General features: G+C 36.7%; 1 protein-coding gene across 1 annotated transcript; it reads right to left on the reverse strand.

Moving 5' to 3' along the window:
- Positions 1-17,810: 17,810 nt before the first annotated feature.
- On the reverse strand, positions 17,811-18,657 carry LOC103017479 (40S ribosomal protein S4, X isoform-like). The gene has a single exon (XM_007169311.2). It carries the CDS (start codon positions 18,638-18,640, stop codon positions 17,849-17,851), a length of 792 nt encoding a protein of 263 aa, XP_007169373.1. The 5' UTR covers positions 18,641-18,657; the 3' UTR covers positions 17,811-17,848.
- Positions 18,658-18,897: the final 240 nt, after the last annotated feature.

Here is an 18,897-nt window from a genome sequence, read left to right on the forward strand (position 1 = left end):
GGCAAAAGTTAACGAATTTAAAGGTGGTAGAGAAAAACAGTCACATACAAGAGATGCCCCACAAGGCTATCAGCTGATTTTTCAGCAGAAACTTTGAAGTCCAGAAAGGGAATGGAATGAAATATCTAAAGTGCTGAAAGGAAAAAATCTACAACCTAAGGATGCTCTACCCAGCAAGGTTATCATTCAGTATTGAAGAGATAAGGAGCTTTTCATACAAGCAAAAACTAAAAGAGTTCATCAGTACTAAACTGACCCTAAAAGAAGTGTTAAAGGGTCATTTTAAGTGGAAAAGAAAAGGCTACAACAAGAAGTAAGAATTTATAGGAAAAGAAAAATCCCACTGGTAAAGGCAAATATATAGTAAAGGCAGTGGATCAACCACTTAAACTATTACAAAGATTAAAAGAAAAATTGTAAAATCAATTATAACTACAATAAACTGTTAAGGTATAGGCATGAAGATGTAAAATGTAACATCAAAAACAAAATGATGGGAGGCTAAAAATGCTGATCTTTTAGAAAGTGTTTGAACTTAAATAACTATTAGTTTAAAGCAAGTATGGTTTAGGTTGATATATATATACTCCATAATAACCACAAATCAAAAACCTACAATAGATACACAAAAACTAAAAATGAAGGAACACAAATGTAACACAAAAGAAAATCATCAAACCACAAGGAAGAGACTAAAATAAGAGAAAAAGAACAAAGAAAAACTACAAAAACAACCAGAAAACAAATAACAAAATGGCAATAAGTACATACCTATCAATAATCACTTTAAATGTCAATGGACTAAATGCTCCAATCAAAAGACATATGGTGACGACGGGAGGGGCCGCGATAGAGAAAGGCCCGCGCACCGCGATGAAGAGCGGTCCCCGCACCGCGATGAAGAGTGGCCCCCGCTTGCCGCAACTGGAGAAAGCCCTTGCACGAACCGAAGACCCAACACAGCCAAAAATAAATAAATAAATAAATAAATAAATAAATAAGAAAATCCTTAAAAAAAAAAAAAAAAAAAAAAAAAAAAAGACATATGGTGAGACTTCCCTGGTGGCACAGTGGTTAAGAATCCACCTGTCAATGCAGGGGACACGGGTTTGAGCCCTGGTCCGGGAAGATCCCACATACCATGGAGCAACTAAGCCCGTTTGCCACAGTTACTGAGCCTGCGCTCTAGAGCCCACGAGCCATAACTACTGAGCCCATGAGCCACAACTACTGAAGCCCATGCACTCTAGGGCCCGTGTGCCACAACTACTGAGCCCACGTGCTGCAACTACTGAAGCCCACGCACCTAGAGCCCACGCTCCGCAACAAGAGAAGCCACTGCACTGAGAAGCCCATTCACCGCAAGGAAGAGTAGCCCCCGCTCGCCACAACTAGAGAAAGCCCATGCACAGCAACGAAGACCCAACACAGCCAAAAATAAATAAATAAATAAATTTATTTATTTATTTAAAAAAAAAGACATAGGGTGGCTGGTTGGATTAAAAAACAAAGAAACAAAAAACCCAAGATCCATCTACATGCCACCTACAAGAGACTCACTTCAAAGCTAATGAAACACACAGACTGAAAGTGAGAAAATGGAAAAAGATATTCCCTGTAAATAAAAATGTAAAGAAAGCTGGGGTAGCAATACTCAGACAAAGGAGACTTTTAAAAAAATTCTATTGTAAATGACAATAAAGGGCATTATATTGTATAATGAGAGAGTCAGTACAAGAAGAGGATAGAATATTCATAAACATATATGCACCTAATATAGGAGCACCTAAATATATAAAGCAAATATTAACAGACATAAGGGAAGAAATTGACAGTAATACAATAATAGTAGGGGTCTCTAACACTCCACTTACATCAATGGATAGATCATCCAGACAGAAAATCAATAAGGAAACAGTGGCCTTTAATGACACATTAGACCAGATGGACTTAGTAAAAATCTACAGGACATTCCATCCAAAAATAGAAGAATACATATTCTTTTCAAGTGCACATGAAATGTTCTCTGGGCTACATCACATTCTAGGGTACAAAATAAGTTTAATAATATAAAACATTAGAAATTATATCAAGCCTCTTTTCTGACTACAATGGTTTGAAAGTAGAAATCAATTACAGAAAGAAAAATGGAAAAAAATAAACACATAGAGACTAAACAACATGCTACTAAAAAATACAGTGTGTCAATGAAGAAATCAAAGAGGAAATTTAAAATTACCTTGAGACTAAGGAATATAAAAACACAACTTTCAAAATCTATGGGATGTAGCAAAAGCAGTTTTAAGAGGGAAGTTAATAGTGATACAAGCCTATCTCAAGAAACAAACAAATATCTCAAATAAACAGCCTAACATACCACCTAAAGGAATTAGAAAAAGAAGAACAAACAAAGCCCAAAGTCAGCAAAAGGAAGAAAATAATAAATATCAAAGCAGAAATAAATAAAACAGAGACCTAAAGAAAAATGATACATGAAACCAAGATTGAAAGATAAACAAAATGATAACCTTTATCCTGACTCATTAAGAAAAGAAGAAAAAAATACCCAAATAAACAAAATTGAAAATGAAAGAGAAAAATTTACAACCGGTATCACAGAAATATGAACAACCATAAGAGAATACTATGAACAGTTATATGCTAACAAATTGGCCAACCTAGAAGAAGTGGATAAATCCCTAGAAACATACATTCATCCAAGACTGAATCAAGAAGAAACAGATAATCCAAAGAGACCAATTACTAGTATTGACATCGAATTAGTAAATCAAAAACTCCCGAAAAATGAAAGTTGATTAGATTGGCTTCACAGGGGAACTCTACCAAACATTTGGAGAAGAGTTAGTACCTATCCTTCTCAAATTATTCCTAAACATTGAAGAGGAGGGAACACTCCCAAATTCATTCTAAGAAGCCACAATTAGCCTAATACCAAAACCAAAGACACTACAAAAAAAGAAACTTACAGGCCAATATCTCTGATGACCATAGATGCAAAAATACTCAATAAAATATTAGCAAACTGAATTCAACAATACATAAAAAGGCTCATACACAATGATCAAGTGAGATTTATTCCAAGGAGGCAAAAATGGTTCAATATCCACAAATCAATCAATGTGATATACCACAGTAATAAAAACAAAGGATAAAAATCACATGATCATCTCATTAGTTGCAGGAAAAGCAACTGAAAAAATTCAGCAACTATTCATGATAAAAACTCTCATCAAAGTTGGTATAGAGGAAACATATCTTGACATAACAAAGGCCATATATGACAAGCTCACAGCTAACTCAATGGTGAAAAGGTGAAAGCTATTCTTCGTAGATCAGGAAAAAGACATGGATTCCCACTGTCACCATTTTTATTTAACACAGTATTGGAAGTTTTAGCCATGGCAATCAGGAAAGAAAAAGAAATAAAAGGCATCCAAATTGGAAGGGAAGAAGTAAAACTGTCACTATTTGCAGATGACATGAAACTATATTTGGAAAACCCTAATAATTCCACCAAAAAACCATTAGAACTAATAAATGAATTCAGTAAAGTTGCAGGATTAATATACAGAAATTTGCTGCTTCTCTATACACTAATGTTGAAATATCAGAAAGAGAAAGCAAATATATATACATATATATGTATATATATGGATCCCATTCACAATCAAATCAAAAAGAATAAAATACCCAGGAATAAACTTAATCAAGGTGGTGAAAGACCCAGACTCTGAAAACTAGGAGAAATGGATGAACAAAGCTGAAAACGTTATAAATATATAGTGTTCAAGGATTAGAAGAATTAATATTATTAAAATGTCCATATTCCCCAAAGCAATCTACAGATTTAATGCAATCCCTATCAAAATACCCATGACTCTTCTCATAGAACTAGAACAAATAATCCTAAAATTTGTATGGAACCACAAAAGACCCTGAATAGCCAAAGCAATCTTGATAAAAAACAACCAAACTGGAGGTAATCCTGCTCCCTGACTTCAGACTACACTGCAAAGCTACCATAATCAAAACAGTATGGTACTGGCACAAAAAATGGACACATAGATCAATGGATCAGAATAGAATACCCAGAAATATTCACACACATATATATGGTCAATTAATCTATAACAAAGGAGGCAAGAATATACAATGAGAATAAGACAGGCTCTTCAATAAGTGGTGTTAGGAAAACTGGACAGCTACACGTAAGAGAATAAAATTAGAACATTTTCTCACACCATATACAAGAACGAACTCAAAATAGATTAAAGACCTAAGCATAAGACCAGAAACCATAAAACTCCTAAAGGAAAACATAGGCAGTACACTCTTTGACATAGATCTCAGCAATATTTTTTGGAGATCTGTCTCCTCATACCACAGAAACAAAAGAAAAATAAACAAATGGAACCTAATTAACCTTAAAAGCTTTTTCACAGCAAAGGAAACCATCTACAAAATGAAAAGGCACTCTACCGAGTGGAAGAAGATATTTGCAGATGATATGTCTGATAAGGAGATAATATCCAAAATATATAAAGAACTTATACAACTCAATACCAAAAAAGCAAACAACCCGGGACTTCCCTGGTGGTCCAGTGGTTAAGAATCTGCCTTCCAATTCAGGAAATATGGGTTCAATCCCTGGTCGGGGAACCATGCCACAGGGCAACTAAGCCTGCATGCTGTACAGCCCACCTGCCATAACTAGAGAGCCTTCATGCTGCATCTATTGAGCCCATGTGCTCTGGAGCCCATGCAACACAACTAGAGCACCCACACCGCAACTACTGAACCCACACACTCTGAAGCCTGTGTGCCACAACTAGAGAAGCTCACAGACTGCAACGAAGACCCAGTGCAGCCAAAAAAAAAAGCAAACAACCCAATTAAATAATTGGCAGAAGATGTGAATAGGCATTTTCCAAAGAAGACATACAGATTGCCAACAGGCACATAAAAAGATGCTCAACATCACTAATCATCAAGGATATGTACATTAAAACCACAGTGAAATACCCCATACCTGTCAAATGGCTATTATCAAAAAGGCAAGAAGTAACAAACGTTGGCAAGGATGTGGAGAAAAAGGAACCCTAGTACACTGTTGGTGAGAATGTATATTGGTACAGTCATGATGGAAAACATTACGAAGGCTCCTCTAAAAGTTAAAAATAGAACTACCATATGATCCAGCAATTCCACTCCTGGGTATCTATCTGAAGAAAACAAAACCACTAATTTGAAAAGATACATGTACCCCAATGTTCACAGCAGCATTATTTACAATATCCAAGGTATGGAAGCAACCTGTGTCCATCAACAGATGAATAGATAAAGAAAATGTGGTATTAGCCATAAAAAAGAATAAAATGTTGCCAGTTGCAACAACATGGTGTGACCTGGAGGGTATTATGCTTAGTGAAATAAGTCAGAGAAAGACAAATACTGTACATTTCACTTATATATGGAATCTGAAAAATAAAACAAATGAATATAACAAAACAGAAACAGACTCACAGATACAGACAACAAACTAGTTGTTACTGTGGGAAGAAGTGTGAGGGGAGGGACAAGAGGACTAAGAGTTACAAACTACTAGGCATAAAATAAATAAGATATAAAGATATAGTGTACAGTATGTGTAATATAGCCAATATTTTAAAATAACTTCATGTGGAGTATAATCTATAAAAATATCGAATCACTATACTGTCCATCTGAAACCAATATAGTATTGTAAGTCAACTATACTTCAACAAAAATTTTTTAAATTACCAAATCAAATTCAGCAATGTATTAAAAAGATAATATGTCATGCCATGTGGGATTTATTTCAGAATGCAAGGTTAGCCTATCATTCAAAAGCCCGTCTATGTAGTCATCATATTAGCAAACTAAAAATAAAAAAGCATATGATATCTCAATGTATCTCATATCTCAGTAGATTATAAAAAGCTATTTGACAAAATTCAGTGTACATTCATGACAAAAACCCTCAAAAAACTGAGAATACAAGGGGATTTCAGAAACCATGACTTATAATTCATGGGGAAAGCTATATGCTTTCTCCTAAAGATCAGGGATAAGGTAAAAGACCCACCTTTACTATTTCATTAATTTTATGCAGGAATTCCTAGCCAGGGCAATAAGACAAGAAAGAAAAGCAAAAGACATTCCTAGCCAGGGCAATAAGACAAGAAAGAAAAATAAAAGACATAGGCTTTGGAGAGGAAAAATTTAAACTGTCATTTTTTTTTTCACAGAAATTATTGACTCTACAAAGCAACTATGAGAATTAAGTGAATTTAGCAAGCTTGCAGGATGAATGGTTAATACACAAAACATCAACTATATTCTTATATAGCTAGAAGCAAACAATTCATACGAGAAATTTTAATATTACCATGGGGGTTTCCCAGGTGGCACAGTGGTTGAGAATCCACCAGCCAATGCAGGGGACACGGGTTCAAGCCTTCGTCCAGGAAAATCCCACATGCCACAGAGCAACTAAGCCCATGCACCACAACTACTGAGCCTGTGCTCTAGAGTCCGTGAGCCACAACTACTGAGCCTGCGTTCCACAAGTACTGAAGCCCACGCGCCTAGAGCCCGTGCTCCACAACAAGAGAAGCCACCGTGATGAGAAGCCTGTGCACCGCAATGAAGAGAAGCCCCCACTCACTGCAACTAGAGAAAGCCTGTGCGCAGCAACGAAGACCCAACACAGCCAAAAATAAATAAATATTACCACGATAGCATCCAAAAACATGAAATAGGAATAACATAACAGAAGATATGGAAATCCTATACACAGAAAACTTCAAAACATTGCTGAGAGAAAGTAAATATTATCTAAAGTATTTGCCAGTTTATGAAGTAAAAGACTCATTACTTTTAACATAAAATTCTCCTCAAATTAAAGCTGATTCTAAATTTGTAGAGAGAACAAACCTTGGGAACTACCTGATTTCAGCTTTCTATATAGCTACAGTAATCAACACAGTGGGGCACCGGGCAAAGGATAGACATACAGATCAATAGAGTAGAAAGGGGTTCAGTTACACACACACGCACATACACACACATGGATAACTGATTTTTTTAAAAGTATAATGTTTTATTATATAGTAGTTCATAATAGTATAATGATTTTACATTTGGTTAGCACTTTATAGTTTACAAAGTACTTCCACAGATGTCATTTCATTAGAACCTTGAAACCTTGTGAAGAGGGTAAAATCCCCATTTTATAAACGAGTAAACTTGGAAATAAGCCTTGAAGCATCTTTTTTAAAGCAAACAGATGGCAAGAGATTGTGCCTAGCATCACACCTAAGGTCAGTATTCTGTTTTACACCCTGGGTGGCTGGTTGCTCAGGAATTCGGCCTAGCATTATATCCATCATTTTTTTCATATGTCTGTATATTCTTAAAAAATATATGATTAGGGATAATAAATTTTTTAACATCTTTATTGGAGTATAATTACTTTACAATGGTGTGTTAGTTTCTGCTTTATAACAAAGTGAATCAGCTATACATATACATATATCCCCAAATCTCCTCCCTCTTGCGTCTCCCTCCCACCCTCCCTATCCCATCCCTCTGGGTGGTCACAAAGCACCGAGCTGATCTCCCTGTGCTATGTGGCTGCTTCCCACTAGCTATCTAGTTTACATTTGGTAGTGTATATATCAGACAACTGATTTGTAACAGGGAACCAAGCTAATTCAATGGGGGAAATGATACTGTTTTCAAAAATTGTTGCTGGAACAAATGGACATCCATAAAAGAAACAATAATCCTTATCTCACTTCATGCACAAAAATTAACTGTAGATGGGTTACAGATGTAAATTTGAATGCTAAAAATTTAAAAGAAATATAAAAGAGTTTTTGTCATTATGGGATAGGCAAAGACTTCTTAGATACAATACACTACCATAAAAAAATTATAAATTAGAGTTCATCAAAATAAAAACTTCATTTGAAAACTGACACTGAAGAAATTAAAAGAAAAGCCATATAGTGAGAGAAAATATCTGCAATGCATGTATTTGATAAAAGACTTTCACCTAGAATAAATGGAAAACTCCTATAAAACATTACTAAAATGACAGAAAACTCAATAAAAATGAGTAAAACTCATGAACCAACACTTATCCAAAAAGACATATAAATGATTAGTAAGCACATGTAAAGATGGTCAACATTATAGGTCACCAGGGAAACACAAATTAAAATCACAGTGAATAAAATTAAAAAGATAGACAATACCAAGCATTAGTGAGAATGCGGAGCAACTAGAACTCTCATACAGTTTTGTTGAGAATGTATAACAGCACAATCAATTCAGAAAATAGACAATTTCTTTAAAAGGTAAATATACACCTACTATGTGGTCCAGAAACTCCGACTACATAGCTTCTTCCAAGAGAAATGAGAAACTAAGTCCGTAATAGGTCATATAAAGGATATTCATAACAGCTTTATCATAATAGCCCAAAACTAGAAACAACCCAAATGTCCAACAACTGGTGAATGAATAAACACGTAATATGATGCAGCAATAAGAAATAAACTACTGATACAAGCTACAACATGAATCAACCTAGGAAATATTAGGCTGAACACAAGAGGCCAAACACCAAAGAGTTCATAGTGTACAACTGAATTTATATGAAGTTCTAGAATAGGGAAAACTAAGCCATGATGATGAAGACTAGATCAGTACCTACCATAAGAATGGGGTGTATTGACTGCAAAATGGTATGATAAAACTTCCCGCGATGATGAAGGTATTCCACATCTTTATTGAGGTGGTGATTTACATTTCTGTATACGCTGAGTGTACACATTTGCCAAAACTTGTTGAATTGCTCAGAGTCTCTGCATTTTATTGTATACAAAGTCAGTAAAATCTTCTGGAAAGGACCTTTTACCTGATGGAATTCAAATTAATGAAATTTAAAATAAAGAGGGTAGGGAAATTCAGACAGAGAACAGGATGTGGAAAGGGGCAGAAATAGGGACTGTAGTATGAAGTATTTTAGGAACTACCATCAGTTTGTAATAGGTACTGCAGAAGGGGCAAGCCAGACATCTGTGAGAGAGGAAACATCATGAAGGTACACACCAAGGAAAATTGCTGATTGCAAATGAATAAATTCACATTTGAACAAAAACTATAGTTGGCCTTCCGTATCCATGGGTCCTGCAAAGGCAGTTTCAACCAACCTTGGATCAAAAATATTTGTAAAAATAATTTCAGAAAGTTCCAAAAAGCAAAACTTGAATTTCCATAGCATTTACATTGTATTTACATTGTATTAGGTATTATAAGTAATCTAGAGATGATTTAAAGTATACAGGAGGATGTGCTTGAGTTATATGCAAATATATGCCTTTTTATACAGGGACTTGAGCATCTGAGAATTTTGGTATCTGAGAGGGGTCCTGGAACTAATCCCCCATAGATACTGAGGGATGACTGTATATACATTTCACTAAAAAAGTATGCTTATGGAAATACACACACCCATGCACTGCAATATATAAATCACACATACAGATATCAGTATTGATATTGATGATATATATACACATACAGGGACTGGAGACAATACCAGGCCAGATGATGTATTTATCTATTGTAATTGAAAACATTATTAAGTAGTTTACTGTGAGTATTTGCCATGAATAGCCCCCCTCACTTGGGCATGGAAGAACCCTTCAGCCAAGAATAGCAGACAGAAATGACAGCCCTGGTTCTGTCTGGGCTTTTTCTTTTTGTCACCTGGCTTTTTTTTTTTAAACTAATGCACTTTAGTTTTTAGAGTAGTTTTAGGTTCACAACAAAACTGAGAAGAAGGCAGAGAGAATTCCCATTTACCCCCTGTTCCACACACACACTCACCCTCCCCATCAACATCCCCCACTACAGTGGTACATTTGTTCCAAATGATGAACCTATATTGACATACCACTATCACTAAAATCCATAGTTTACATTAGGTTCAGTTTTGGTATTATAAATTCTATGGGTTTTGACAAATGTATAATGACATGTATCTACCACCATAGTATTATATAAAATAGGTTAGTTTCACTGCCCTAAAAATCCCGTGTGTTCCATCTGTTCACCCCTAACTCCTGGCAACCACTAACTTTTTTAACGCCTCCATAGATTTGTCTTTTCCAGAATGTCATATACTTGGAATCATACAGTAAGTAGCCTTTTCAGGTTGGCTTCTTTCACTTAGTAATATGAATTTTAAGTTTCCTTCGTGTCTTCATGGCTTGATAACTCATTTCTTTTTAGCACTGAACAATATTCCATTGTCTGGATGAACCACAGTTTATTTATCCATTCACCTACTGAAGGATTGGTTGCTTCCAAATTTTGGCAATTATGAATAAAGCCTCTGTAAACATCTGCGTTCAGGTTTTTTATGGACCTAAGTTTTCACTTCATCTAGATAAATACCAAGGAACATGACTGCTGGATCATATGGTAAGAGTATGTTTAGTATTTTATTAAAAAAAAAAAAAAACCTGCCAAACTGTCTTCCAAAGTGGCTGTACCATCTTGCATTTCCACTGGCAGTGAAGGAGAGTTCCGCTTGCTCCACATCCCCATCATCATTTGGTGTTGTCAGTGTTCTGGATTTTGGCCATTCTAAAATGTGTTTAATGGTATCTCATTGTTGTTTCAATTTGCATTTTCCTGATAGCATATGTATGATGTGGAGTATGTTTTCATATGCTTACTTACCATCAGGATAATTTCTTTGGTGAGTTGTCTGTTCAAGTCTTTTGCCCAGTTTTTAATTGGGTTATTTGATTTCTTATTTTTGTGTTGTAAGAGTTCTTTGTATATTTTGGATAACAGTCCTTTATCAGATATGTCTTTTACAAATATTTTCCTCTGGCTTCTTTGAAGATTTTTGCTTTATCATTGATTTTCTAAAGTTTGAATATGATATGTGCAGGTATAGTGGGTTTTTTTACATGCATCCTGGTGTTCTCTGAACTTCTTGGATCTGTGGTTTGGTATCTGACATTAATTTGGGGGAGATTGTTAGTCTTTATTGCTTCTATTTCTTTCTCTCTTTCTTCTTCTGATATCTCTATTATGCATATATTACACCTTCTGTAATTGTCCCAAAGTTCTTGGATATTCCATTTTGTTTTATTCAGTCTTTTTTCTCTTTGCTTTTCAGTTTTGTAAGTTTCTACTGTTATATGCTCAAGCTCAGAGATTCTTTCCTCAACAATGTCCAGTCTACTACTAAGCCCATCAAAGGCATTCTTCATTTCTGTTACAGTGTTTTTGATCTTTAGCATTTCTTTTTGATTCTTGCTTAGAAATTTCATCTCTCCGCTTACATTGTCTGTCTATTCTTGCATGTTGCCTATTTTTCCATTAAGCCCTTAGTTTATTAATCATAGCTCTAAAAAATTTCTGGTTTATTAATTTCAATATTCCTGCCATATCTGACTCTGGTTCTCGTGCTTGTTCAGTCTCTCCAAACTATGTTGGTGTGTCTGTTTTTTGCCTTTTAGTATGCCTTGTAATTTTTGTTGATTGGTGGACTGGTAAAAGGAGCTGTGGAAACAAACCTTTAGTAATATAGTCATAAGGTGTAGGGGTGGGGAAGCGTTCTATAGTCCTATGATTAGGTCTCAGTATTTTGGTGAGCCTGTGCCCCTGGATTGAGAACTTTACCAGTGCTGCTCCACACACACACACCCTCTTAGGTGGGACAGGATGGCTAGAGGAGGCTGGAGTTGGTTATTTCCCTTCCTCCTGGTAAGTTAGGAACTGGTAGACTAGATTCCCCTGAGGGAAGTCCTGGTTAAGAAGAATAGAGTTCTCTGATGTATTTCAAAATGGTTCCTTTTCCTCTCCCCCTGCCAGAGCATGAGATTTTTCAGTATTCACTGTGAGGACCTGGTAGAGCTCCTGAAGGTAGAACTCACAAAGTGTAGGCCCTTCATGACTCATTCTAGAGGTTTTAACTCTCATACTTGCCCACACTGAGCTTCCAGTGATTCCAGACCTGGCACTGGTTCCCACAGAGGCTTCTGATCATGGGTTTCTGCTCTGGTAAGCTGTGAGTCTCTGTCACTGACTGTCTCTCCAATCTGGGGGAGAGCAGTTTGCCCTGTGACCTCACTTCCCTGATGGATCTAGGATGAGTTGTTGATTTTTCAGTTTGTTCTAGCTTTTTATTTGTTGTTAGGATGGAGTGAAGACCTCTAAGCTCCTTACATCTCACCTGGCTTTTATGTCACTTGATGATCCTCTTCTGCTTGTCTCTCTTTGGAATAGTTATTTCCTTGTATCAAGGTATTTTACACCAATTGGAATGCATTTTCAGTCTTTGTCATGTTCAACTGATAGGCTTTAAGTATAGAATCTCCATCTTGCACCCAAACAAATCTGTTAAATCCTAGAGCTCCAGGAAAACATGCATTACCAGTATGCCTTTGGGAAGGGTCCTGCAGGTCTAGCTCTTCCTCTCAGTCTCTCTGGACTGAAATACAGTGGTCAGAACAATTACAAACAGTCCTTAATTTTGGCGGGTGTGACCTTCCACCATGGTGAAGTTATTGTCTATGCTAACTTTCTATTAGAATCAAATGTTCTACTTGGTTGCAGTAAACAATGGGATTTTGTTCTTTAACTATTTTAACATATGGAAAACCGAGAAAGAAAAGCCAAGAAGATCAGCTTGGCTTTGGGGAAATTTAGTGCTAAAGTTATATCAAACTCTGGATTAACCTACAGGCCATGCAGACAGCTCATCAAGTCTAACCATGAACTTACCTATGAGAAAGTATTTAAAGGTACAAGTCTAGGGATCTTATATCGACTGTCGTTGCATTTTCCTACAAAGAACTGATCACTGACTGCAGTCAGACACACTAATTTTCAAGCGTAAGGAAGGAAACAGTGATATGTTAAGAGAAAACTAGAAAATGAGTGGATTCAAGAGAAAAGGGGGATACCCCTGATCCTTTCAATATTGGGTATGTTACTCCGTACAGGCCTCTCAACTTTGGGGGGCCTGGGTTTGTATTTGTGAAATAAGAGTCTGCTAGATGATTCTTAAATTAGTCCCTGACTAGGTCCCATTTGCAGAGCCAGGAATGCTGGCACATGGAGCTATGCCAAGAGTAGGACAGTAGGGACAACCCTGGACCGAGCCCAGAGCACTGAAAACACTATTATAAAGTCTGTGAGGTCAAAGTATAGCTCTAGAGGGAAGCCATGAATCACGGCAAAAGGAGAAGTACTAGTTCCCAAGTCTAAAGTCTTAGAATGAACTGTGTAAGAAAATGTACATAGTGGTTAGGAACTGAGAAGATCGGGGAGAGGGTGGAAAGCAGGTTGCAAAAATGAAGTATCAGCTCAAGATATATACATAATCCATGAAGGAGAACGAAGTGGCAAACGCTGGTTTCTGTTGGAAACATGGTAGCTGGTTCAGGAGAGTAAGGAGGGAATGGACCCTGGCTGGATCTTTTAAAGGAACAGATATATAAAACTCGTGGTTCTAAGTGCATGGTGAAGCTTAATAGAAATAATGTCAGAAAAATACAAGAATTTAAAAATTATCTGGGCATCATCTTCGCCATCACCATGGTTCATCCTTACCACAGATTCTCACTCATTGATCTTATCCCATGTCCAAGCCACTGTCCTATGATTTTTCTTACCTACTCTCTTGTGCATTTCTCTCATTCATATTTATCACCATACCCCACATGTTAATTAGTTTTTAAGTATTGTTTTTCAGATTTTATGGGGTTAGTTTTAGTAATTGGATTTCTGTTGGTAACCTGTAGATTTTATTAATTTAGGAGTAAAATTTTTTTACTGTGTAAAAAGCACATGGTAAAGTTGGAGTTAGTGGGGGTGGGGGGAGGGTTTTTTTTTTTTTTCTTTCTTTTTTTCTCTTTTAATTTTATTGACTTGGCTCTAGGCAAAAACAGGCCAGGTTGTTTTGTTGCAAAGATAAATTTGGGCTATGCCTGAAATATTAGAGCAGCTACTCTAACAGCTTGCTCATAGCTACTGGAAGTGTAAACACAGTTACCAAAGGGTTCTTTATTTTCTCTTACTGTACCTGGTGGCCCATTTCAAGCAGGTCCTTTTACAACTCACACCAAGGATAATTACATTTGCTTTCTCCCTGCCTTTTATGGACATGAGAATAAATGAGACTCACATTCAGGCAAACACACACACACACACACACACACACACCATTTGAGGTCACTGAAAACGTATAATGTTAATACTAGATTTTCTTGAGCTTGAATTGAAGACCTATGGTAGGAAAACCAGTTGGTAGAAATACTTGAGCATATTAGAAGTACTCTGTAGATTTACATTTAACAATCCCTTTTCCTGCTATCTGATGGCTGTGTAACCACCCCAAACTTGTTGGCTTAAAATAATTACCTCATTTATTTGGCTCTAAAATCTGCAATTTGGGCAGGGCTCAGTAGAGACAGTTAACCTTTGCTCTACTTGGTGTCAGCTGCACAGGCCCTTAGGGTGGAGGCTGGAAGCACATCATGGCTCAGTCACTCACAGGTATGGTGGTTGATTCTGACTGTTGGCTAGGAGCCTCAGTTCCTTTCCACATGGGCTTCTCCATGTGATCTCTTGGTACGAGCTAGTTTGGACTTCCTCACAGCACATTGGCTTGTTTGAAAGTTGAGCATCCAAAGAAAGAGAAAGCCAGACAGATGCAATATTGCCCATTGTGACTGGGCATCAGAAGTCATGCAATGACACTGCTGCCACATACTGTTGAACAAGTCAGTTACAAAGGTCCACTCTGGTTTAAGAGGAGGGAACACAGACCTTACTTCTCAGTGGAGAAGTGTCAGTGGTCAATGTCTCATTATAGGAAGACCATGTGAAATGCAGGGGGGGGCGAATACACACACACATATATATATATCTCCATAATTAGAAAACACAATCTGCCACAGGATCCATATGGAAAAGTTCCTCTGTTTCCACACTTAGGAGGATACTACTTCACAACTACTACATATCAAACATGAAAACAATTACTCCCTTAGATTTTCATTGCCAGTCATTCAGTTCCTTGCCTTTAGAAATCAAATGGATTTGTATGGAAATATGTATGGAAATATGTTAATATAAATGTTTCAGACATTACATGAAATTTCTAAAAATCTTATATTTGTATTTGTATGGAAATATGTATGGAAATATGTTAATATAAATGTTTCAGACATTACAGGAAACGTCTAAAAATCTTATATGTTCTGGTATAATGTTATAAGTAATAATCCTAGTTATTACTTTAAAATGTATATCTCAGAAATAACTAATTTTCTTGTCAACTGCATTATTATGAACTTTCATCAAATCTTTAACCATGGTCATTTTTAAGTCTTTTGTCATTTACAGACAGTTCTGGGTGTACTCTGATGATTTTGCAAATATGTTCCTATAAAAGAGTTTCATCTTCAAGAAATTCATGGAAAAGACTCTGACAAGTACAGGTTTCTGGTAACTGACTGTACTGCTGAACTGAATGAATAAGCATTTTCAGAACTCTAATGAAAAACTGATGAACTCATAAAACTGCTAACAAAAGATCAAGATGAAAAAAAAGAAATTAATTACATGGGACTGAGTGAACTGATGAGGATGAGTATAATTTTTGTGACTTTCTGTCTGAATTAAAAAAAAAAAAATCCCACAAGGACTCAGAGGAAAAGAATATACAAATCAATTTTCACTGCAAAGTAAAGGAGCTGTTACAGTGGAGGATTACTGGACTGAATGTCAATATTATGACATAGTATAAGTGTGTTTCATGTTTGGTAATTGCAATCATTGTTGCTTTTGTTGTGGTCATCCATGTACAATGCTTGGTGTCAGTCTATCTATCTCTTGTAAAAATAAAATACAGTGTGTGTGTGTGGAAAAAAAAAAAAAAAAGAAATTAGCTACCAAGAAAAACACTGTAGTACTAAAAAGTAAGCTACGTGATATTCAGATAAGTCTCTCAAGATGTTTCTACATGGAATTACCCTCCCAACAGGTGCTTGTATGTCTGTCATCTCTGCAGTGTTGGCAACCCTTCTTTTTTATTCCCACATTAAAGCCCTTTGTTCTTTAAAAAAAAAAAAAAAAAAAAGAATATAGCCAGAGAACACAAAAAAAAAAAAAAAAAAAGAAATCAAATGGATTTTAGGAAAGGATGATGCATTCACTTCCTGGGGATGAGGCATTCACTTTCCTTTTCTGATCCTGGAATAGCTTCTCTGCTGTAGGCTTGGAGGAAGAATTACTGCCTCTGCCCCACCAGGCCCTCCCCAACTCCATGCTCTTTCTCTTCATCAGAAAGGGTGATGCCCAGGCAAAAGGAGAGTGTCATGATACAGCTACCAGCCCAGGTTACACCCCAAGCTAGGTCCCTTCTGATGTTAACACTTCCATAAGTAAAGAAGAGCATTTCAGCTGAAGAGTCTTTCCTGAATTTAATAAAGCAAAAGGAATATTTATTCCAAATGGGGGTTTAAACTGCATTGTCTTTTTAAAAATTATTTCAATTTTTTTCATAGATTTCTGAGCCAGACTGGTAAACTAAGATTCTAAAAATTTTTGTGGTTGATACAAACTTTTAAGGGAGCTTTAATTTTCCAACAACATCCTTAGTTCCAAGAAGTTCAAACTACCATGTTTTCAAATCAGTGATTTAGCTTGGTCACTGGCCTTCTCATTTGAAGTTTCCCATAAAAGCAAACTTGGGAATCAAGCTACTAATTTTTTTTCTTCAAACAAATGAGAAACACTTACTGAATCTAGAAGCCTGAATCAAAACCTATTTCTGAGGACCCAGTTCCAAATTGGGTCCAGTTACAATACCCAATTTCCAAGTAACTGTTCAAGTGTGCTATGGGTTCAAAGCCAACTGGATGTCGGGCTATCTTATTCATTTCAGACAAAATGGGATTCCCTGTATCTGGGAAAATAAGGCTACAAATAATACTCCAATAGTTCTTGTAACATATTTAATACATAAAGTTAATTATACATTAAATATAAATATGTGTTCTACCTTCCTATGTCCCCCAAGTACTTTAAGATAAACAAGGGCTTAGAAATTAAGAAATGAGGGTAGGAGAAGAACTTTTTGCTGAGTATATACTTAGAGGGGAACAAAACCAAAAGCCTCCACAAAAGACTGATATACAACTATCTAGCACAAACAGGCATCATCTTACCCAACTCTATTTTCCCTACCAACTGTATCCTAATTGAAAGGGAAAATGGCATTGCACTCACTCTCCCCTTGCATACTCCAGACCTTGTAAGTCTTCATCTTTTAAAATAGGGGATATGTTCTGTATCAAGGGACACCCAAGATTCTGTCTTTTCCCCTAATCAATGCCCATTTCAATTAAGATACAAATGAACTAGCAAGAAATCTGCCCCTTCCCCAGAGCAGAGCTGAACTGGATGAACTGGAGAGTGTATCTCATTTATGTTACAACTTCACAAGGTGGGCACCCAGTCATATTAATTCTATCTCTGGAGCCCTCTAGGGTGTCCCAAGTGAAAGGGATATGCTGATGTAAAAATCTCCCACACAATTTCCCACACTATTGGAACACGACCTAGCATTAAAGAATAAGACATAGGAACTCAATATTCTTTTTTTGTTTGTTTTTGTTTTTTTTAACACTAAAGAGGATTTTAATTATGTAGTATTATCCATAAGTAAAAAGACTTTCCCAGTCACGTCACTTAAGAGATCATTTTATCCACTGCTCTGTTTGGCTGCCAGTCTCTTGTCTCTCTCCTCAGCAATGGTAAGGCGGATACCCTTTCCACGAGGAAGAGAGATCCATGGTTTGTTGCCTTTGCCAATAATGAAAATGTTGGAGAGCCGGGTGGCAAAGCTATCGCCGCTGGCATCTTTCACATGAACTACATCAAAAGAACCAGGATGTCTCTCCCGGTTAGTGATCACACCAATTCTTCCCAGGTTAGCACCTCCAGTCACCATGCACAGGTTACCAGTGTCAAATTTGATGAAATCAGTAATCTTGCCAGTCTCCAAATCAATCTGAATGGTGTCATTCATCTTGATGAGGGGATCAGGGTAGCGGATGGTGCGAGCATCATGGGTCACCAGATGAGGGATTCCTTTTGTCCCCACAAAGATCTTTCTCACTTTGCATAACTTATACTTGGCCTCCTCAGGTGTAATACGATGAACAGCAAAGCGACCCTTGGTGTCATAGATCAGACGAAAATTCTCTCCAGTCTTGTCAATGCTGATGACATCCATAAAACCAGCAGGGTAAGTTATATCAGTACGGACCTTGCCATCAATCTTAATGAAACGCTGCATGCAGATCTTCTTTACTTCATCTCCTGTTAGGGCATATTTAAGTCTGTTCCTTAGGAAAATAATTAGGGGGAGACATTCCCTCAGCTTGTGGGGACCGGTAGATGGACGAGGAGCAAACACACCAGTCAGTTTATCCAGCATCCAATGCTTTGGAGCTGCTACGCGCTTCAGGTGCTTCTTGGGACCACGAGCCATGACTGCGCTAGGCACGGAAAGAGCGAACTCGATATTCTTGATAGGAACAGTAGCTTTTCAGTTTATGCAATTCAGTTGGGTTGAAACACATATGTAGTCATTTCCCCTCTCTAGTTCTATAATTATTCCATTTATATATGTCTGCAGACAGATTGAAAAAAACAACTGTGATTAAATGAGTACACTTTTCTTGCTGTTAAAATATTTTACACTAGGTCCAAGCATCAATTAGAAATGGTATTTTGTTACTAGAAAAA

The sequence above is a fragment of the Balaenoptera acutorostrata genome, chromosome 1 (genome assembly GCF_949987535.1).
Source record: "Balaenoptera acutorostrata chromosome 1, mBalAcu1.1, whole genome shotgun sequence".
Lineage (NCBI taxonomy): Eukaryota > Metazoa > Chordata > Mammalia > Artiodactyla > Balaenopteridae > Balaenoptera > Balaenoptera acutorostrata.